General features: G+C 44.1%; 1 protein-coding gene across 10 annotated transcripts in view; it reads right to left on the reverse strand.

Moving 5' to 3' along the window:
• SORCS1 (sortilin related VPS10 domain containing receptor 1) overlaps positions 1 to 23,957 on the reverse strand; it is a 955,194-nt gene that overhangs the window by 316,170 nt on the left and 615,067 nt on the right. For all 10 annotated transcript variants that reach the window (XM_073553077.1, XM_073553078.1, XM_073553082.1 and 7 more), the window contains exon 7: positions 15,999 to 16,117. In XM_073553077.1, the coding sequence (XP_073409178.1) occupies positions 15,999 to 16,117 (119 nt within the window). The remainder of the gene's footprint in view (positions 1 to 15,998; positions 16,118 to 23,957) is intronic.

Below are 23,957 nucleotides of genomic sequence, written 5' to 3' on the forward strand. Positions count from 1 at the left end.
AACAAAAGGAAAAAAATAAGAAAAATTAAAAAACACATATATCTCGGACACAAACTCCTAGAGATATGCCTCCACTTCCTCCAGATCTGCTGCCTGACAATTAGACCACTGGGCTATACTAACAAGTTCCTGCAAATGTATCTAATGTGGAAGAGACATATGTTGAAATAAACCATTACCGTATATACTCGAGTGTAAGCCGAGGCCCCTAAATTTGCCATGGAAAACTGGGTAAGCTTAATGACTCGAGTATAAGCCGGGTGTACATTGTCCCCTCATCCCTGTCCTGCTCTGTGTGGCTCTCTCCCCTCCCAGTACCCGTGGCTCCCCCTTCTATGTATGGCTCAGCTCCCTGTCCTCCCCCGACCTCCTCTGTGCAGCCCCTGTCCTACTCTGTGCAGCCCCTGTCCTACTCTGTGCAGCCCCCAACCTCCTCTGTGCAGCCCCCGTCCTCCTCTGTGCAGCCCCCAACCTCCTCTGTGCAGCCCCCAACCTCCTCTGTGCAGCCCCCGACCTCCTCTGTGCAGCCCCCGACCTCCTCTGTGCAGCCCCGACCCCCCGTCCTCCTCTGTGCAGCCCCCGTCCTCCTCTGTGCAGCCCCCGTCCTCCTCTGTGTATCCCCCGTCCTCCGCCTTCATACTCACCCTGCTGTGCTGTCGCTGAACGTCCCTGAATCCTCCATTGTCTAGCCCTGACAGCTTCTTCCTGCCTTCAGCGGTCACATGGTACCGCTCATTAAGCTCATGAATATGCTTCCATGCTCATGGGCGTCCATATTCATGAGCTTAATGGGCGGTACCATGTGACCGCTGAAGGCAGGAAGAAGCTGTTAGCGCTGGGACAAGGAGGATGCAGGGGACGTTCAGCGACGGCACAGTAGGGTGAGTATGACTTCCCAGCCACCGGCTCCTGCCGCCGCTTCCCCTCCCCCGCTGAATGACTCGTGGGCATTTTCAGCACAAAAAAATGTGCTGGAAATCTCGGCTTATACACGAGTATATACGGTAGTTAAAAATTAAATTGTAAGGATCTAAATTTTAATCAATTAAAAATAAATGTTTTATTAATAAAAAAAATATATAATTTTTTAAAATCTTAGGTGCAGCTTTTTATTCCTATTTAATGATGAATTAGAATAAAGGGGAAAAAAAAAAAAAGGGAATCACTCATCTGCCAAAGCTCAGTGGCAGAGTGGGAAGGACGCTGTGCTCCACACCTGCAATATTGTATAGACCGTCAGGATCGCACCGCAGGAGGAGCACACGGCGCTTCTCCAAATACCACATGGCTAATGCTCTAGCTCCTCTCCTCTTTCCGGACGGTCTTTGGACCCCAGTATAATTATAAAAATGAATACTCATAGAATCGTAGAGTTGGAAGGGACCTCCTGGGCCATCTGGTCCAACCCCCTGCTCAAAGCAGGATTCGCTAAATCATCCCAGACAGATGTCTGTCCAGCCTCTGTTTGAAGACTTCCATTGAAGGAGAACTCACCACTTCTCGTGGCAGCCTGTTCCACTCATTGATCACTCTAACTGTCAAAAAGTTTTTTCTAATATCTAATCTGTGTCTCCTCCCATTCAGTTTCATCCCATTGCTTCTAGTCTTTCCTTGTGCAAATGAGAATAAAGTTGAGCCTTCTACAATGTGACAGCCCTTTAGATATTTGTAGACAGCTATTAAGTCTCCTCGCAGTCTTCTCTTTTGCAAACTAAACATTCCCAAATCCTGCAACCTTTCCTCATAAGACAGGGTTTGCAGACCGGTCACCATTCTGGTCGCTCTTTTCTGAACTTGCTCCAGTTTGTTGATGTCTTTTTTAAAATGTGGTGCCCAAAACTGGACACAATATTCCAGATGAGGTCTGACCAAAGAGGAGTAGAGGGAAATAATGACTTCACGTGATCTAGACTGTATGCTTCTGTTAATACATCCTAGAATTGCATTTGCCTTTTTTGCTGCTGCATCACACTGTTGACTCATATTCAGTCTGTGATCTATTAGTATACCCAAGTCTTTTTCACATGTGCTGTCACTTAGCCCTATTCCTCCCATTCTATATATGCTTTTTTCATTTTTATTGCCCAGATGTAGTACTTTGCATTTCTCCCTGTTAAAAACCATTCTGTTAGTTGCTGCCCACTTCTCCACTGGTTTATATTTTCTTTTAAGTTTGTTAATATTCCTCTCAGAAATATTTGTATATAACCAATCATTCCTTTGTCCTAAAGAAATCATCCTCTGACATGATTTGCTATCCTCAGGTGGTGTTAATAACGCTGCTGACGGAGTGATTTTTTTTTTAAACTTTGGGATGTGACTCACACTGGCACCGGCCGCTGTATAATCTGACTCTGTGCCGGAGCTGCTAACAGCCATGTGGTATTTGGAGAAGCGCCGTGTGCTCCTCCTGCGGTGCGATCCTGACGGTCTATACAATATTGCAGGTGTGGAGCACAGTGTCCTTCCCACTCTGCCACTGAGCTTTGGCAGATGAATGATTCCCTTTTTTTTTCTTTTCCCTTTATTCTAATTCATCATTAAATAGGAATAAAAAGCTGAACCTAAGATTTTAAAAAATTATATATTATTTTTTACTAATAAAATGTTTATTTTTAATTGATTAAAATTTAGATCCTTACAATTTAATTTTAACTAATGGTTTATTTCAACATTTGTCTCCTCCACATTGGATACACTCGCAGGAGCTTGTTAGTATAGCCGAGTGGTCTAATTGTCAGGCTCAGATCTGGAGGAAACTGAGGCGTATCTCTAGGAGTTCGTGTCTGAGATTTGCTTTTCTTGCTCAGTATATATGTGTTTTTTAATTTTTCTTATTTTTTTTCCTTTTGTTCAACAACCTATGAAATTAAAAGACGTGTCAATATAAGAACAGCTTCTAACTATTACTATGAATTTTTTTATTGTCTGCTAACTATGAACTTTGACCTGTGTCATCTGACTTTTTGGAGCTCATTTATATGTGTTTTTTAATTTTGGAGCTCATTTTTTTTTTAAAATCTGTGTGCACCACCTATGTATGCTTCATGTGGTATTTCCTGAAGAAGAGTTTGCAAAAAACCTTGAAATGCATAGAATAAACCACTGTCAAACTTTATTAACCTTCTGGAATGTCATCATTTGGGCAGCGCGGACGAAATCCACATATTCTTTTGCAGGGGGCTGTATATAGAGGAGATAAGTTGTGTACTGTAGGATGGGGCTGTATAGCTGCATATAGAAGAGAGAAGTGATGCACTGTAAGATAGGGCTGTAAATAGAGAGGAGTAATTTACTGTATGACGGGGCTGTATATAGAGGAGATAAGTTGTGTACTGAAGGATGGGGCTATATGTGGATGAGAAAAGTTATGTACTGTAGGATGGGGCTGTATATAGAGGAGAGAAGTGATGTACTGTATGATGGGACTGTACATACAGGAGAGAGGTGATGTACTGTAGGATGGGGCTGTATATAGAGGAGAGAAGTGATGTACTGTATGATGGGACTGTACATACAGGAGAGAGGTGATGTACTGTAGGATGGGGCTGTATATAGAGGAGAGAAGTGATGTACTGTATGATGGGACTGTACATACAGGAGAGAGGTGTTGTACTGTAGGATGGGGCTGTATATAGAAAGTAGTGATATAGTGTAGGATGGGGCTGTATATAGAGGGGAGGAGTGATGATCTGTAGGATGGGATTGTTTTTAAAGGAGAGGAGTGATTTGCTTTAAAATGGGGCTGTATATAGAGAGGAGTGATGTACTGTAAGATGGTGCTGTATATAAAGGAGAAAAGTTATGTACTATAGGTTGTGGTCGTATATAGAGAAGAGTGATTTACTGTAGGATGGAGTTGTATATACAAAGGAGTGATGTACTGTAAAACTGTGGTGTATATACAGGAAATAAGTTAGGTACAGTAGGATGGGGCTGTATATAGAGGAGAGAAGTGAAACTGTAGGATGGGGCTGTATAAAGTGAAGTGATGTACTGAAGGGTGGGGCTGTATATAGAGGAGAGACTAGTGATGTATTGTAGGATGGGGCTGCATATATAAGGAGAGAAGTGATGCACTGCAAGATGGGAAAGTGGAAACCAATCCAGTTTCATGATATTATTAGAGGATGACGTACCAATCGTTACCAGACACCTCCTAGAAAACTGCACTCACTCAATAGTACATAATCAAAAACAGAGAACAAAAGAGTATCAAGTGCTGTAAAAACTATCAATTTTATAACATATCAAAATAGACAAAAATAACAATAGTAACAATGACACAATAAATGAGGACACCCAGGAAAGTACAACAATAGGTAAAGGGCCAGTGCATAATAACAAACTCCCCAGTAGCCAAACGAGTCAAATTCAGCGCGAGCTATACAACAACATATAGAGGGCAGTAATGACCATATGGTGGTGACCCCCATCTCCTGAAGAAGAAGTCCCAATGACTTTGAAATGCGATGAGAGAATAAACCATCATCTTTATTTTTTATACATCCGGACTTTCATCTTTACAGCAGCGTGGATATTAACCACAGTTTCCAGATCAATGACCAAGTCCAGTAAGACGCTATCACCATCATTCTCCATTACATTCACTGGGAGTTACAGAAACCAAGGAGATCTGGCAACTTTTCTACTGGGAAAGGAAACTATTGGTCGGGTACTGGGAACTGGGTGCCACTGCTCTTAGATTTGGAAAAGTCCAAGAGGCAAAATCCGACCCAGACTGGCAATAAAAATCTGATTTCTTAAAAGCCAATTAAAGTTGGTCATACAATAAATCAGTTGAGACCCCCTGACTGATCTCTGTAATATCTAGCTTGGGTTTTGTATGTCAATGGCTGCTCTAGTGGGGGTCACTTTTCCTTACATTTAGTGGAGCCTACTATAGATGTCAGGTGCCCTTATGTCTTATTTTACTGCCAAAATTCTATCTCTTCCACATTTTTTATAAATCAATCCCATTTTTGACTTGTCTTCATCAAGAATGTGATCGATATTAGATCATGTGATAGCATCGGGTCAGAGATGCAATTCTAGGTTACTGTGTGCATCATGCATATTAGTAGGTATAGGGGGTGTGTAGGGGGCAGGAACCTGGATGCACAGACGCTCAGCTGAATACACATTATAAATGCACATGGTCAATGAGGTCCAGTTGTAGAATTGGAACATTTCTGGCTACCCCACTCGTTCATGAAGGATGTGATGTTAGGAAAAGTGCACCAGTCACTTGCCGCTAGTTAGTGAATATTGATGGCTAATGGCTCAATCTTCTGGACTTTCCACACATCAGAAGAAAAATAGCATTCATTCAAATAAAGCCATAGAAAGTGCAGGATCTGTCTTGCTGAACAGCTGAATTGCCTAGCAGAGCTGCGTATACTGGACGGATCGCACCTCGCTCTATTAATGGACTCATACATATGTATGCTGCTTATGTTCTGTGCTACAGCAGTTAGCGGTTCACGAGAGATGACTTGTTTAAGGGCATTTGTACTTCGCTTAGTCCTGACACCTGTCTCCACGCTTGCTGCATGTTTTTATTATCACGCTGTTATGCTGAAAGTTTGGAGTCCTTTATATCTATTTCTTGCACTGCCCGTATTATGTGAAAATAAAAAAAACACATTCCTTTAACTGGTTTAGTTAGAAATAGTTAACTGTTCGGCTTCTGCAGCTTATATATATATATTATAACATTGCAAGCTGCTCAACGCTGTTCAGCATCAATCTCAAAAATCTCCTCAACATAATCTAAGCTCAATCCTGATCATAGCCGATCAAATATCGTCCATCATGGTTCATCACAGATCCTCATTCAGGAGAAGCTGAAATCGGAGCTGATGCAGACTCAGGATTGACATTGAGCAGCATTCAGCAGCTTGCAATGTGTAGGAATTACAGATAAGTGAATCGTCCAATTTGTCTTGAATTTTTTTCAAAAATTCAGAATCACTAGAGTCCAAATTTTGTTGTGGTTGGATTCGTAGAAATCCAGTTAAATCCAGGCGCTATTTTGCTAAATTCTTTTGCGTTCTGGGAGGAGGTTAAGAAATAATAATTCTAGTTACCTGTCCTAGGCTCACCCCTCACCGGTCCTGCCGCTTCCTGTCTGGTCCTCTAATCTTCACATCTTCCAGCTTTTGAGGGCTGCAGCAGACATCAATGCATGCGCTGAGCTCAATGTGACCACGTGAGGTCCAGTCAGAGCCAAAAGATCCAAATACAGAGGAGGACAAAAAAATCTGAAAACTGTAGGCAGGAAGATCCTGTGCCTCAAGACTGGAGCAGGTAAGGACAGGAGACGAGTATAATCATTTACTATTTAATAGCCCCTCCACAGTCCCCTGATTATCATGCTTTGGGGTCTGGAGAGACATTGAAGTTGCAGCATCTTTTGGGGGCACTTTGAACTTGCAATGAATTGATTCAAACTTTTTCGATAATTCGGATGAATCGAATTCAAAACAGTTTTTTTTTCCTCATCTCTAGCGGTAATTCACTTAGGCAGCGGAAGACAAATGGTTAACTATTAATATTAAAAAACAATTAGAGAAATGAAAGAATATGCAAAGAAACTTTTACATCTTAATAAAAGGGTGCAGACAAAACGTGGAGACAGATGTCAGGACTGAGCTTAGCACCAATTCCCTCTAGTGAACCGCTAACTGCTGCTGTCCAGAAAACAAGCCGCGTACATATGTAGAAGCCATTAGTGCCGAGACGCTCTCTCCGGCCAGCGGACGCAGCTACGCTGGAAATACCGCTCACAAAAGTAACGCAACACAAAACATGGGGGTGAAGAGGTGCGCAGCCTGCAATGGGAATGACTACAGCAACCGGAGGCTGCAGTGAATTCAGGGACATGGTGCTGATTTCTTGATTGGTGGTCTCATAGAGTAGCGGGGGGGGGGGAAGTACATGGGCAGTCGTCTCCAGTGCCAAGTTCTAAGGACGTCATCTCGTGATGAGCGAACGTGCTCTTATCCGTTCATGCTCGAGTGCTATCCAAGTACCTGGGTGTCTATTATGTTCGAGTCCCCGCAGTTGCATGATTTGCAGCTGTTAGACAGCCTGAACTAACAAACAGGCAACATTGCATGTGTTCAGGCTGTCTAACAGTTGAGATATATTGAGAGACTTGACACTCAACTTAAGTGATCAGATAATTTAATGTTGTCCATACTAGTAGTAAGCAAAACGTTTCGGTCTTACATCAGACCTTCATCAGTTACAGAAAAAAGTAAGGTTATTAGGTCAGGAGGACCAATAATCTTGGTTGAAGATCACTAGATCTTTATATATTCCGTGACATGAAAAAGTAGGGCAAGGGTTGTCAGTGGTACGTGCAGACGCGGTGTCCACCGCAGGACCAGCGGTGGACACCGCGTCTGCACCTGCCACTGAGGCATGGCACACTTAACCCTATATGTGCACAGGTCTGACAACCCTTTCCCTATTTTTTCATGTCACGGAATATTTAATGATCTAGTGATCTTCAACCAAGATTATTGGTCCACCTGATCTAATAACCTTACTTTATTCTGTAACTGATGAAGGTCTGATGTAAGACCGAAACGTTTTGTTACTACTCGTGTGGACAACATTAAGTTATCTGACCACTTAAGTTGAGTGCCGAGTCTCTTAATATATGCTAATGGTGTGGGAACTTACTCTGGCACCTACTAAAGCTGTGCACACTCTTATCTGTCTAACAGTTGAGAGACATGCAGCCGCGGGATCTGGGACATGATATTCAAGCACGCCGAAAACATCACCCGAGCACAGAGCCCTCAGTATAATGGAAAGATCTTTGTCATCCATGCAGAGCAAAGCAGCCGATAACAAAATCCTCTCGACTGTTGTGCTCTGCATAGGCAACAACCAAGATGACTGAGGCTGAAGAGCTACTAGGATTAGGGTTAGGGTAAACTTTAATAGCCAGGGTAATAAAAATACACAGATGTAATAAAACTATACACAAATGTAACCATGTTTAGCTCATTTTTTTAATAAAATGTTAATGAATGAGGCGAGGTGCAAACTGGCGTGCGCCTCGCCGCAAAATCTTACTCCAACCCGGAATGCCTCCGTTCATCCTGATTTTGACGAGCTGGGGTCACCACGCCTCGTCACACCCCGTTTCTTCAAGGATCTGTACACTTTGTCAGAGTTGGGCAAAACTGACAAAAGTTGCAACATTTTTGCACAGTTTTGATGAACAGGAGCCATTGATTATAAAGAGATGTCGTCATCATTAATAAATAACGCAAAGTGACCTTCTATTGAAGCCTTCAAGCTATTTCAAGCCTCGTACATCTGTTCTCTGAGACTTTAGGAAAGAAACACCATGAAAAACTGAGGAATGAATGGTTTCTGATGGATCCAATCATTCTGCAGCCAAAAGCGCCTTCCAAAACATTCTCCAGCGTGAAGCAAACAATTAAGCTCAGGGGATACAATTAGTAGAGAAGAGATAAGCATATTGCTCATTTACTGCAAGAAAACCTAATTACTTGGTGTAGGCGATATTGAGGAACCAAATCATGGATCAAGCCTGAGAACCCTTCAGTGAATTATCTCACTGCTGAGGATCCAGGTCGGTGCATGATCAGGCGGCATTCAGCTGGATAGGCCATATGTCAATCATGTGTCTACAGAGAGGCAAGATAAAGGGAAGCGGCCCACTGCGGCTGCTAGGGAAAGAGCCAGAAAGCTGCAAGTGGCCCGTAGTGGATACACCAGCAATGGATGCAATCTGCATGGCCTAGATACAAATGGGTAATAAATTGGAAAATTAATAGCGCAAAACATTAGGAAGTAATCACCGAGCTGAACGATACCGCGCTCATCAATATGGCTCAACAGGACACATCCGGATCAGGTGCCAAAGAAAGTTATAGTGCTAATGTCTGTAAAGCGCTGTGGAATCAATGGCGCTATATAAAGGAGGAAAATAAATTGCTGGATTATCGCCTAATAGAATTCCCCAGAATTCAGATTTACTAAAATTTACAAATTCTTGCGAAATTCTAAACAAATTCAATTTGTTTATGTAGAGACCAGAAAAACCATTACTAATGTATGTTATTTGTCATATGGTAAGGGTGTTCTCTATCCCTTACATGATTGCTTTTGTGACAACGCTTTCCCGTCTTGCCTTGGGAGGAGGTAAATTATTTTATATTATGCTGCCCTCTTCTGCTTTAGCTTGGTATTGCAACTTGTTTTTCTGATTTGAAAATAAGTGGCAGTTGGAGGTGTGAGGGAGACTGAAAAGGCCGTGTTACGTGCGGTCTTGGTGGTGAGAGGAGGTAGGAAACTGAGGCTCCTCGTCTAGGACAAGCGGGAAATTGTTGTCACAAATGCAATCATGTAAGGGATAGAGAACACCCTTATCATATGACAAATAACATACATTAGTAATGGTTTTACTGGTCACTCACTACATATACAATCGATTCGCTTGATACATTCCTGAGCTCGTACCCGGCGCGGTCCTCATTGAATTTTGTCCTTTGTGTAATTAATACGGTCCCAAGAGTGTAAAATGCGGCAAAGTGAACCGATATTATGCGACTATTTCACCACAATATCGTTATCGTCACTTATCTCTTCCCTTGCGTAGCACAGATCTGTACATCTTGGGCTCTGTGCACACTGAGACTTTTTGTGATGAGTTTTCTGGTGGATACCGCTCCTTCTTTGGGCGGTTATAGGCTATGTTCACACATTGAGTTTTTGCAGCGTTTGTTTCCTGCAACCAAAAACCCTACCTATGAAACTCTGCTATTTACTGCAGTTTTGCTGCATTTTACATGTGTGATTTTCCCAGAGTACGAGTTTTTTTAAAAAAAAGCATTAAAATTTGAGAGTGAAGGAAATGTTCCAAAAAGTATTAATCATCAAAAAACAACAAAATCCTGTTCACTGCATTTTTTTGCATTGCTTCTCATCTCTCTCATTCAATTCTATGGGTCAAAAATGGTGAAAGTATTGACGTGCTACAGAATTAATTACACTGCAGTTCTCAAATTCAGTGAGGGGGAAAAAATATCTTGGGGCTTTTGCTGATACTGTAAAATGCAAGATTTCTGCAGAAAAAAACCCCACCGCAAAAAAGCCAAGTGTGAACATAAACTTAGAGGATTGTTCCATTCCGTAAAGCATTTTGGTTGTTTTTTTTCCTTATTGTGCAGCCTTGCTTGGAGCGGATTCCATCAGGAGCAGATACAACTACGTGATGGACATTCTCATTTTTCCCCACTAGGTTTTTTAATTTTTCAAAATCTGTAACTGAAAAACTCTCAACCTGAACATATGAAAAGCAGAGTGGTTTTACAATGGAAGGAAGACTATAGAATAGGGAGAGTATTTCAAGCATTTTTTCAGTGATTTTTCAGGTGATTTTTGGAGTGGACCCGCTTAAAAAAAAGCCCTTAACTTCATTTGCACATAGCAGACATATATCCTAGAGCAAAGCTGGATGGGGACTCAAATTCAACCCTGGCACTTTTTAATGCATACAAGCCCTCAGTAATGTTCCCTCCTGTGACGCCTTAGGGTAAGTTCACACTACGCATTTTTGCTGCATTTTTTTTTTCCTGCAGCAAAACCTGCACTCTTGGCAGAAAAGAAGCAGCAGCAAAAATGGATGTTTTGGCGCATTTTTGGTGCTTTTTTAGGATCCCAAAGTTCAGCTTTGCTTCCACCACAGAAGCGTGAACACAGGTCAGCAATACAAGACATATGTTCAGGAAACAAATAAACCGTACAAATGTAACAGTGGAGGGAGGTGAATTGGTCTGGAATCATTTACTTAAGACACTGTCAGTGCATTGAGTTTGTAGGACACTGTTTAAGGCTACTTTCACACTAGAGCTTTTGAGCGCAGCGACGGCCTGCGCACAGCCGCCGCTAAGCCCCGCCCCCTGCCGCGCCTCCGCCAGTAGCTCCGCCTACCGGCGCATGACGCTGCATGCGTCCTGCGTCCCCTATCTTTATCACTGGGGGCGCAGGCCGTGCGCAGTATGCGTTTGGCGGCGCATGCGTCCTTTTGACGGTGCGCCGACCTGCGCCAAACGCAACCTGCTGCAGTTTGGTTGCGCTCGGCGCACCGTCAAAAAGGCGAATGCGCCGCCAAACGCATACTGCGCGCGGCCTGCGCCCCCAGTGATAAAGATAGGGGACGCAGGACGCATGCAGCGTCATGCGCCGGTAGGCGGAGCTACCGGCGGAGGCGCGGCAGGGGGCGGGGCTTAGCGGCGGCCGTGCGCAGGCCGTTGCTGCACTCAAAAGTGCTAGTGTGAAACTAGCCTAACTTTCACACTTTGGCCAGCCATTGAGTTGCTCATGCATTGCTCAGCTTCATCAACCACAGGCTTTGTTCAATTTCACCCCTTTCTTTGCCAATGTTTACTTTGTAGGCATCACTAATTTAATTCAAGGGAACCTGTCACCAGTTTTTTGGCCTATCAACTAAAAATATCATCTAACAGAGTGTGAGCTATACATTCACCAACGACTTGTGAAACCCCCATGAATCCCCCATAAAAACCTTTTATATTGCTCCCGCACTGTATGTAAATATCCTCGGTCCGGTCCGATGAGTGTTTGGTTCTGGTCCCTCTCTCCACCTCAATTCGGCGTGCTGTACGCATTCCGTTCTGTGAAGAGCGTTGTTCCGTACAGGTCCCGCACGTGCGCATTCAAATTGCCTTCCGCACGTGCGCAGTATGCTTTGCCCAACTGCGGGCAGAGCTGAAAAGCATTAGTGCGCATGCGCCGGTGAACTATGTCCCGGAACACAGCTAACTACTTCCGGGAATACTTCCCTAACCATGACATACCAAGCCATCCACAACCTGTGTCCTCAGTACATCTGTGACCTCGCCTCCCGGTACTCACCTGCACGAAACCTCCGATCCTCACAAGATCTCCTTCTGTACTCCCCTCTTATCTCCTCTTCCCACAATCACATACAAGACTTCTCCCGCGCATCCCCTCTACTCTGGAACTCTCTACCACAACACATCAGACTCTCGCTTAACATGGAAACCTTCAAAAAGAACTTGAAGACCCACCTCTTCCGACAAGCCTACAACCTGCAGTAACCACCGATCCACCAAACCGCTGCACGACCAGCTCTGCCCTCGCCTACTGTATCCTCACCCATCCCCTGTAGATTGTGAGCCCTCGCGGGCAGAGTCCTCTCTCCTCCTGTACCAGTCGTGACCTGTATTGTGGAAGATTACTGTACTTGTATGTATTATGTATACCCCTCCTCACATGTAAAGCGCCATGGAATGAATGGCGCTATAATAATAATAATATTACTCTACTAGATGGTGGCCCACATCGGGTATTCTAGAATATGTATGTAGTTTATTTATGAAGTTTTAATAATAATGCAATAATGCACCCCCCCAATCCTGGTATGCATGGTCCTCTCACCCCTCCAATCCTTATATGGATGGTCCCCTCACCCCCCTTTCCTGGTATGCATGGTCCCCTCACCCCACAATCCTGGTATGCATGGTCCCCTCACCCCACAATCCTGGTATGCATGGTCCCCTCACCCCCCAAATCCTGGTATGCATGGTCCCCTCACCCCTCAATCCTGGAATGCATGGTCCCCTCACCTCCCTTTCCTGGTATGCATGGTCCCCTCACCCCCCTTTTCTGGTATACATGGTCCCCTCACCTCCCTTTCCTGGTATGCATGGTCCCCTCACCCCCCTATCCTGGTATGCATGGTCCCCTCACCCCCCAATCCTGGAATGCATGGTCCCCTCACCTCCCTTTCCTGGTATGCATGGTCCCCTCACCCCCCTTTCCTGGTATACATGGTCCCCTCACCTCCCTTTCCTGGTATGCATGGTCCCCTCACCCCCCAATCCTGTTATGCATGGTCCCCTCACCCTCCAATCCTGGAATGCATGGTCCCCTCACCCCCCTTTTCTGGTATACATGGTCCCCTCACCTCCCTTTCCTGGTATGCATGGTCCCCTCACCCCCCTATCCTGGTATGCATGGTCCCCTCACCCCCCAATCCTGGAATGCATGGTCCCCTCACCTCCCTTTCCTGGTATGCATGGTCCCCTCACCCCCCTTTCCTGGTATACATGGTCCCCTCACCTCCCTTTCCTGGTATGCATGGTCCCCTCACCCCCCAATCCTGTTATGCATGGTCCCCTCACCCTCCAATCCTGGAATGCATGGTCCCCTCACCTCCCTTTCCTGGTATGCATGGTCCCTTCACCTCCCTTTCCTGGTATACATGGTCCCCTCACCTCCCTTTCCTGGTATGCATGGTCCCCTCACCCCCCAATCCTGGTATGCATGGTCCTCTCACCCCCCTTTCCTGGTATACATGGTTCCCTCACCTCCCTTTCCTGGTATGCATGGTCCCCTCACCCCCCTTTCCTGGTATGCATGGTCCCCTCACCCCCCTTTCCTGGTATGCATGGTCCCCTCACCTCCCTTTCCTGGTATGCATGGTCCCCTCACCTCCCTTTCCTGGTATGCATGGTCCCCTCACCTCCCTTTCCTGGTATGCATGGTCCCCTCACCCCCCAATCCTGGTATGCATGGTCCCCTCACCCTCCAATCCTGGAATGCATGGTCCCCTCACCTCCCTTTCCTGGTATGCATGGTCCCTCCACCTCCCTTTCCTGGTATACATGGTCCCCTCACCTCCCTTTCGTGGTATGCATGGTCCCCTCACCCCCCAATCCTGGTATGCATGGTCCTCTCACCCCCCTTTCCTGGTATACATGGTTCCCTCACCTCCCTTTCCTGGTATGCATGGTCCCCTCACCCCCCTTTCCTGGTATGCATGGTCCCCTCACCCCCCTTTCCTGGTATGCATGGTCCCCTCACCTCCCTTTCCTGGTATGCATGGTCCCCTCACCTCCCTTTCCTGGTATGCATGGTCCTCTTACCCCTCTTTCCTACCCCTCTTTCCTGGTATGCATGGTCCCCTTACCCCCCAATCCTGGTATGCATGGTCCCCTCACCCTCCAATCCTGGAATGCATGGTCCCCTCACCCCCCTTTCCTGGTATGCATGGTCCCCTCACCCCACCTTTCCTGGTATGCATGATCCCCTCACCCCCCTTTCCTGGTAAGCATGGTCCCCTCACCCCCCTTTCCTGGTATACATGGTCCCCTCACCCCCCCTTTCCTGGTAAGCATGGTCCCCTCACCCACCTTTCCTGGTATACATGGTCCCCTCACCCCCCTTTCCTGGTATGCATGGTCCCCTCACCCCCCTTTCCTGGTAAGCATGGTCCCCTCACCCACCTTTCCTGGTATACATGGTCCCCTCACCCCCCTTTCCTGGTATGCATGGTCCCCCTCACCCCCCTTTCCTGGTATGCATGGTCCCCCTCACCCCCCTTTCCTGGTATACATGGTCCCCTCACCCCCCTCTCCTGGTATGCATGGTCTCTGTTAAAATAAAAAATAGTTATATACTCACCTTACGACGGCCCGCGATCTCCACTCCACGCGCCCGGCCTTGCGGTGCCATTAATACTTTGCATGAAACACCGCTGATGACGTCGCGCTCTCGCGAGAGTGGCGTCATCTCTGGTCTAAAGCGCAAGGCATTACTGGGACCGCGAGGCTGGGCGCGTGGAAAGGAGATCGCGGGCCGTCGGAAGGTGAGTATAACCTTTTTTTAATTTTATTTTATTTTTTACAGATGCACTGCGCCCGACTGCGCCTGCTGCTGATTGGTCGCGGCGACCAAACAGTGCAGCGGGATTTCGGTTACAGACAGACACTATAAGACGATTATATATATATACTGTATATATATATATATATATATATATATATATATATATTCACCTATGGGTGGGATCCGGACAGTCCAATTGTCCTGATGCTTTTGTTCACTGGGGAGAAAAGTCAGACAGTCTCTTATAGAGAACACAAAGCCAAACACTCCTATATGGGTGAGTCAGGAGCTGTCAACCGGCTTGGACTGGCCAATGGGAGAGCAGGAGAATCTCCTGGTGGGCCCCTGTACTGGATTAGGCCACCACCAGTCTATATGAGCAACATTTTCCACATTAATTTAACAAACCAACTAGTTTCTTATTATATAGACACATAGGAGAATTTGTGAATGAGGGTCAGGTAATATTACTGGACGGCTCCTACCTCACCGAGTTCAACACTGGCGGTCAGCCGAGTGAGAGTCCAGCTAACATCTATCTAATTTATAGGGCCAGTTTAGACTAGGGCTAGAAATGCTACATTCACACCTGCGACCTAACATACACCCAACCCTACTGGATTTCTGTGCAGCTACATTCACCATATTTAGTCGTTACTGGAAGCGCGACACGTGCAATCTTAATTTGTATGGCTACTTGTCGCTGTTTAGCCAGATCCGACATATCTGTGTCTCCTGGCTACGGTGGACTCATGCTGTAACTGGACAAGGATTAGAGAAATGTTTAATAGTCCTTTACATGTACAGATTTAGGAAACACCAATCTCACCGGTGCGTAGAGCTGGGATGGCCATGCCGTCTACGTAAAGCCGTCATGGGTGCATTTAGCGGTAACACAGCCGTACTGTGCGGCACCGGGCTGATTGTGCGGTGCCTCGACGGCTGTAGCAGTTTTTGGATCCTGGGATGTATTTTAGCTTTGTGTTATTGGGGCTCAGTAATGATCATCTGGATTGTCCGTTGGTGTCTCCTGTATCCTACAGATCCACCTACTCTCCCGATGCAGGATGAGGTTCCTCAGCCCCTTTCTCGTGTCTCATACCCGACCTCTGCCAATACTGATGAGCTTCTGAATATTTGCACAAGCCCAACACAAAACTATAAATCACCGGTAAGAAAAAAAAAAAATGACTTTTTTGCTCGAATAATAAGGCGACTTTTCAACATTCTGAGAGATCTTTTGTAGCTTCTATGAAGAAGGACACATCCTGTAGGGAAGGCTGCTAGTGACTTACCTGGACAAAGACGTATTCATCTTGGACGATGAGGGAGTTGGTGTCAATGTATCCCGCGAAGGGTTTCATCCTCGCCGTCTCCGAGCAATTGTTCATCTTACACACGATGTACTGAGCATCTGAAATCCAGAAACAAGAGTCAATCGAACTCTTTGCCGTCATTACACTTTGTTGCAATCAAAGTATTTTTTACCGCTGACGAAAATGAGTTAAATTATCAAGCACATCATCACTGTGCGAGACGAAATCAAAGTACAGAAGAACGCTGTGCATGTAAGAGTCTATCCCATCGCCCCCAGAATGTGCGTCCTGCCTCAGAAAGTCAATCCTGACACCAGGTATCATTCAGATACTATTATTATCATCCCTGCTGGCAGAATTATCAATACCGCTCGCCGAGCGTCATCGAGTTCTGGAAGAAAAAAGTTGTGAAACTGTTACATTTAAAGGCAAGACTTACAGAAAAAAGAATATAAAAAAATGAATGAGCTGTAGAAAGACCCCAGAGTCCCCATAGAGGTCTCCACGATGAAAGACGGACAACCTACCAATTCCTGGAAGACCACCTAATGTGTCTCTCCCCTGAAGGCAGATGTCAGGGGAAAGAAAGAAGAGCTGGGTATATTGTATTCCACATACACAGCTCTTTTCCAGAGGTCTCCCAGCGATACATTTCCTTTTCCACCCAATGTGCTTGTGAATGGGGGCTAAGGAGGAATAGATTGCAGCTAAGCGAGCATTAAGCAGACAGCTACTTTACGGGAGGTGTATGACTCTTTATTCTACCCCTACATTTCGCTCCAAAAATTCATTTGGCCAATAGTTCTTCAATGTATCATGGTATTACTGGTTTCACACTAGTCTGACCTGTGGGTTATTGATGCATAATTTCTTTCATGTTGCTTTCTAGGAAGTGTTTTATCTAATAGGAATATTGAATTCACAATTACACTGTTCAGTACTGATGTATAATTTTATTTTCTAGTAAGTGTTTTATCGCATTATAGTAGTAGATGCACAGTTACACTGCTCAGTACTGATGTATAATTTCCTACATGTTGCTATCTAGTAAGTATTTTATCTAACTGGAACACTGGATTCACAGTTACACTGCTTAGTACTGCTGTATAATACTTCCATGCTGCTACTGCCTCTGAACAGGTGCTACATAGAAGTATAGACCCCATAGAGGTCTCCATGATGAAAGATGGTCAACCTGCCTAATGTGTCTCTCCCCTGAAGGCAGATGTCAGGGGAAAGAAAGAAGAGCTGGGTATATTGTATTCCACATACACAGCTCTTTTCCAGAGGTCTCCGAGCGATACATTTCCTTTTCCACCCAATGTGCTTGTGAATGGGGGCTAAGGAGGAATAGTTTGCAGCTAAGCGAGCAGACAGGTACTTTACGGGAGGTGTATGACTCTTTACTCTACCCCTACATTTCCCTCCAAAAATTAATTTGGCAACTGGTTCTTCAATGTATCATGGTATTACTGGTTTCACACTAGTCTGACCTGTGGGTTATTACTACATCTTCTGGCATGTCCACCTACCCACTCTCTAGGTAGACTCTATTAGCTCCCTTCCTGACCTCGACTACACTCATAACTACTGTAAACCATCCATTCTGCTGTTACCGTGTCTCCATTACATAGAAACTCACAGCAAAACACAACCCTTACTGCAGGGCTAACAAAAACTTATCTTTTATAAAAAAAACAAAACAAAACTTCTTTTATATACATTATTAGAGAGTTATAGTTAATAATGAGTGGTAATTGTAGGTTACCATTTCTGGATCCTCATCTATTGGCCAAAAGGAGCATGTGTCACTCTGTACTGTAGAGCCAAGCACATCACCCAGACTTCTCGCCCCAGTGCTGGATTCACAGTTACATTGCTCAATACTGATGTATAATTTCTTTCATGTTGCTTTCTAGGAAGTGTTTTATCTAATAGGAATATTGAATTCACAATTACACTGTTCAGTACTGATGCATAATTTTCTACATGTTGCTTTCTAGTAAGTGTTTTATCGCATTTGAGTACTGGATTCACAATTTCTCTGCTCAGTACTGCTGTATAATTGAATTCATGTTGCTTTCTAGTAAGTATTTTATCTCATTGGGGTACTAGCTTCACAGTTATACTGTTCAATACTGATGTATAATTTTCTCCATGTTGCTTTCTAGTAAGTATTTTGTCTCATTGGAGTACTAGATTCACAGTTACACTGCTCAGCACTGATGTATAATTTCCTCCATACTACTTTCTAATAAGTGTTTTATCTCATTAGAATACTGGATTCACAGTTACATTGCTCAGTACTGCTGGATAATTTCCTTCAGGTTACTTTCTAGTAAGTGTTTTATCGCATTATAGTACTAGATGCACAGTTACACTGCTCAGTACCAATGTATAATTTCCTCCATATTGCTGTCTAGTAAGTATTTTATCTAATTGGAACACTGGATTCGCAGTTACACTGCTCAGTACTGCTGCTACTGCCTCTGAACATGTGTTACATAGAAATAGGAGATCAGGAATCCTTCATGTCTGTGTATGCTGGGTGACAGTATCTCAGACTAAGCTGAAAATTAGACAGAGCCTGCAGGGAGGGTGTGAGTGGTGAAAAATGCAGGATACAAGTTGCAGAAGGCCCAGAAATAGTGTTATTCCTCATGTGCACACACATAAGAGCTTTTTATGAACGGTCACTGGGAATGACAGGTATGCTTTAAGAATAGCCAATCTGCCCCCTTGCTAACGCTCGTACCAAGTGGATTCCCAGACTCTGTAATACACTTCAAGATATCAAGCAGAGGACTCAAGTAATGAATCAAACGGTAAAAACAGCTCCTACAAGAATTCCCCTCGCACTGCCTTCCATCAACAGAACAAAAAGCGTTCTCTGCATAAAGGAGCACATAATTGCAGGTGAATTGGCGCTCAGCTGTTCTGCAGTTCAGGTGCCAATGGCTCCTTAAAGAAATAAATCTGGGATCAGCTCCTGAGACAGATGGAGATATTCAAGCCACGACCTCTCAGCTAGGGATGCAGACAAGAGAAATGTTCTAGCAGCTGCTGCAGACAGAGCCGCTAACACCTCTGTGTCCGCAGACAGCTTGCTTCTTCTCCGGCAGAATCACCAAATTACTAGACGACCGGGCAAATATTACTATAAATTCTGTACTTTATATTCACGGTAGCAGAGAGATAAGCTCATCAACACCAACGCCAACTGGAAGAGGAAATCTATGGTGACTACGGAATCCACGGAATCTACGGAATAATTATTTGTATCAAAAATTCGATTGATGGGGAAATGATGACCCAAAATGATGCGGATTTCCCCCCGATTCAGGTGACACAATGTTTTCGCTTTTGGGTCCAACTCTGCACAGAATGAATGGAAAAGGTTTTGTGACAGCTGATTATCATCATTGATTACCCTTCATGTCTATTAGTTTGGGAATATAGTGGGGTCAAAATGTGGTGAAAGATTTGTGCGGCATGACGAAGGTAAAAGAAGAGGACGCAGCGCCGTGTGAGTTTGGAAGGGCTTGATGCCAAAGTTGCAACAGTTGAAGAATTCAGAATGTGAAGGAAACTTCCCAAATGGAGCACTCTCGACAGCCAGGGACGAGGCGTGCCCTGCCGACACTGCTCAATCCTGATTCTTCTGATCACACACATCGGACAGTCAGGTCGTTAGCTACAAAAATGTATCTGCAATATGTTTGCGGACAAACTAAAAAAAGTGAAAAAAAAATGCAGTAGAAGAAATTCCACGGGGTGGTAGATGAGAAATAGGGTTAGATCAATGTAAGTGGTTACCTAGTGATAGGAGCAATTCATGATGTGATGTGACAGTGAAGAATTTCCTGCACCTATAGTGCTGGTAGAATTCTGATAAAGAAGAACCACCCACTCCAGATGGCACATTACAGAGCATGAGTATGTGGACAGTTCCTGAACACATCTGAAGAAGCTTCTGTGGTTTAAGGTGTTGCACAGACAGAGTCCATTTCAAAATTGCAACTTAATAATCTCCATTAGAGTAAACAGCACTAAGCTGCAATACCACACTAATCTTGTAAACAGGGGTGGCGCTGTTTTTTTTTTTTTTTAGATAAAGTGGACCTCTTTCTCTAATCCTGTAAAACCCCTTTAATTCTGATGCCATCAGCTCCTTATCCTCTGGATTGATGTCTTCTTAGATGAGTAGCAGGTTGATGAACCTTTCTCTTTTTCCGCCATCAGTAATGATGGAAGTTGACATCAGTGTACATTGTATGAGCAAGAACTCAGAATATACAATAATAACCGAGCTTCAAAAATGTCATCAGCATGAAAATGTCAAGGCAAATTAAGACTTTTCTGCGACTCCAAGTCATCTATTACTCCGGCTGCTAAACTCAGATTAAACATTGTAAAGACCTAAATATTTTTCATGAGATTTGCTTGTTCAATTAGCTATAAGTAACGACCTTAGATAACGAGTTGTTTGATTATAAAAGGGGGAAAAATATCATTTAGGTTTAGGGTATGTTGGGGTAGACAACAGCTGCAGGCTTATGCGGAGGATGGCAGACGGCGTGGTGTTGACAGCAGTCGTTTCTCTACACTGTACGGTATGACCGCTCTGCTATTTTGGTTGTGTCGGTGCTTTCTTGCATATTTCTCGGTGCAATAAAGACTATTAGTAACAGTGCAAACATACAGAAAGGAAACAACATCAAAGGAAATGTTTCTTCTCCTTTGTCACCTGCAATGGACCATTCATGGTGATTCCATAGTGGTGTAGGATGGTGGAGGGTGAATCAGTGCTTTCATGATGGTCTATGATCATGGAGAGGTGAACGCTTATTTCCCTGGTGGCCCATTTCCTTGGAGATCTGGTGTCAGCTCCGTTCTACCACTGACTTACAGTAACTCTGCTAAGCCGCTAGTCCAGTCCTGCAATAGATCCTCCGGTGTCACTCAGCACAGTTGCATTTCATTTTCTGCCATCAATGTTCCAATTTTCCATCTGGATCTCCCTGCTTTACCAACATCATCTGCCCATGCTGAACAATATCTGCTCATCTGGACCAAGGGCTTCAAGGATCCACCTCACCAGGTGAGACCTAAAGCTGAGATGATGACACAATCAAAAGATGCTCAGAAGATCAACAATATCCAATAGCAATTTGTAAAGTTACAGCAAAAAATGTATCTGAAGCTCCACAGCTGAGGACACTTTACTTTTGGAGGCTCTTTGGTGATTCCTAACTTGTTCTCCTTAAAGTCCAAACAAAACTAAAATCAAAATAAATGTAGTTACCGTAATTGAATTTCCAGATTTTGCTTAAAAAAACAACTCCAAATAAGTCCATTTTGGCTGAGTAGTAGTTTGGAATATAAGTTTTGTGTGGTTCCTCCTATCCTCTCCCAGCATTTTCTTCTGGTGGAACCTGTGCATTTCATGAACAAAAGTTCACGCACCCATGAGAAGCATTTCAAGATGGATCATAACTGGTTCAGTGATCGTACTCGAGTGGTGATAAATGGTTGAACATCCAATTGGAAGAGTGTTACAAGTGGGGACCACAAGGCTCTGTCCTGACCCCAGTGTTGTTCAACATTTTTAAAAAAGATCTACAGTAGATAACAGAATTGAAGGTGAACTGATTAAATTTGCAGACAATGCAAAGCTAGGAGGGATAGCTGAGACTAGAGAAGACATAGAAAGGATTCAGAAGGATCTAGATAAGCTTGAACCATGAGCAGCGACTAATAGAATGGTATTTAACAGGGTGAAATGCAAGATTCTACATCTGGGCAAGAATGGGAGGAATAGAACTAAGCAACAGCACGTGTGAAAAAGACTTGTGTATACTAATAGATCACAGACTGAATATGAGTCAACAGTGTGATGCAGCAGAAAAATAGGCAAATACAATTCTCGGATGTATTAACAGAAGCATACAGTCTAGATCACGTGAAGTCATTATTGCCCTCTACTCCTCCTTGGTCAGACCTCATCTGGAATACTGTTTCCAGTTTTGGGCACCACATTATAAATAAGACATCAACAAACTGGAGCAAATTCAGAGAAAAGCGAACAGGATGGTGAGTGGACTACAAAGTATTTCATACGAGGAATGGTTACAGTATTTCGGAATGGTTAGCTGCAAAAAAAGAAGACTGAGAGGAGACTTAATAACTGCCTACAAATATCTGAAGGGCTGTCACATTGTAGAAGGATCATTATTCTCATTTGTACATGGAAACACGAGAAGCAATGGGATGAAACTGAAAGGGAGGAGACACAGATTAGATATTAGAAAAAACTTTTTGACAGTGAGGGTGATCAATGAGTGGAACAGGCTGCCACGAGAGGTGGTGAGTTCTCCTTCAATTGAAGTCTTCAAACAGAGGCTGGACAGACATCTGTCTGGGATGATTTAGTGACTCCTGTATTGAGTAGGGGGTTGGACACGATGACTCTGAAGGTCCCTTTCAACTTTAACTTTCTAGGAATCTATGATTCTATAAAGACTGCAAAATCTGCAAGTGACAAAGTTTGCTGGTGGGCACAAATAGAAAAGGGTCCCTGTGCAACAACAGTATATGGGCCCTTTGCAGTCCAATAGCTCCTCACAATACACAGTCCCACCTGCTTTGGAGGGAGCAGTTGCACCCTTTATTCTTGGGCCCAGGTTACACCAATGATATATCCGCCTCTAAGTCCCCTAGACTAGTCAAACCCAATGAGAACATGCAGAATTGGTCCACATTCCTGACCACGACATCTATTAATCCGGCAAATGGACTAAAATCAAAAATTGTCAAATTTTCATAGACCAAAGTGTGAAGCAATAACCAGTTTTAGCCCCCGGAGATCAATCATGTTCGTTGCGGTTAAGGTCAGTGAAGCACAGTGGAACTAATTGAAGTAATTCATAAAAAAAAATAAACTTTTTAATAACTTTTTTCGTTTAATTCCGTATTACACATTTCTATTGACGTTAGTTTATTTAAAGTGCATTTTTTCGCTATTTCGACCTTCACTCCGCACAGCATCGTCACCAGCTCCGCACCATCTGTTCCTGACACTTACACTGTGTGTCAGAAAGAAAAAAAAAGTGACCTAGAATAGGGGAAAAAAATGATTTAATAGAAAAAAAGTGTGACAAAACTTTCCCCCAGTAACTTTCTCATGATCTCCGACACGTCATGTGCAAACATGCTAAGATCTTCGTCCGGGTGATTGACGTGGAAATGACAGCAATCATGTATATTAACCAAATCAGTCAATTTCCAGGGGGGATTACACAAAACATCTTGTGTCATGGAGGAATCTGCGAGTGAGCGAGACAAGAAACGACAATTCAGTGTGGCGGTGGCTGGCATCTCGACACTGCTGCCTATGAGCGCTAATTGTCTGTAGGTGTCTGCCGATTCCTGACTCCGGCTGCCCCGACATCCTTGCCTCATTTGCAGCCATCGGCAAAGAAGGAACGGTAGACAGCAGAATCATAATCATTTTATGAGATGCTGAGGCACCCGAGATAAATTCACTTATCCCTCTGCTTCATTTATTACATTTGAGCCTCATTAGTGTCAGTTTCGGTGTTCCATAACTGAAGGCATTTCCACAGTTAAATCCAATTAGATGTGGCTCACGTGGGTCACGAGGTGGAAGCAGGAACTTTCCAACTGTCTTCCATCATATCCAACTAGGTATCATAATTCTCATAGTCCATGGATTTTAGGACCATTGATGTGCCGGTCTAATGCTCAAGGTCTAATGCTCAACGTTACATCCAAGTCATATCTTGGTATTTCGGCAGGTCAAGGTTTGCCATTAAGTGTTATAAATCAAGACCAAAGGTGGCAAGAAGATGCCCATGTTCGCCATTGATGATGACATATCACAGTTGGCCCATCAGTGATCATTGCTACATTACCCCG

Source organism: Dendrobates tinctorius, unplaced genomic scaffold (genome assembly GCF_039654945.1).
Source record: "Dendrobates tinctorius isolate UK_male_01 unplaced genomic scaffold, ASM3965494v1 ptg000196l, whole genome shotgun sequence".
Taxonomy (NCBI): Eukaryota; Metazoa; Chordata; class Amphibia; order Anura; family Dendrobatidae; genus Dendrobates; species Dendrobates tinctorius.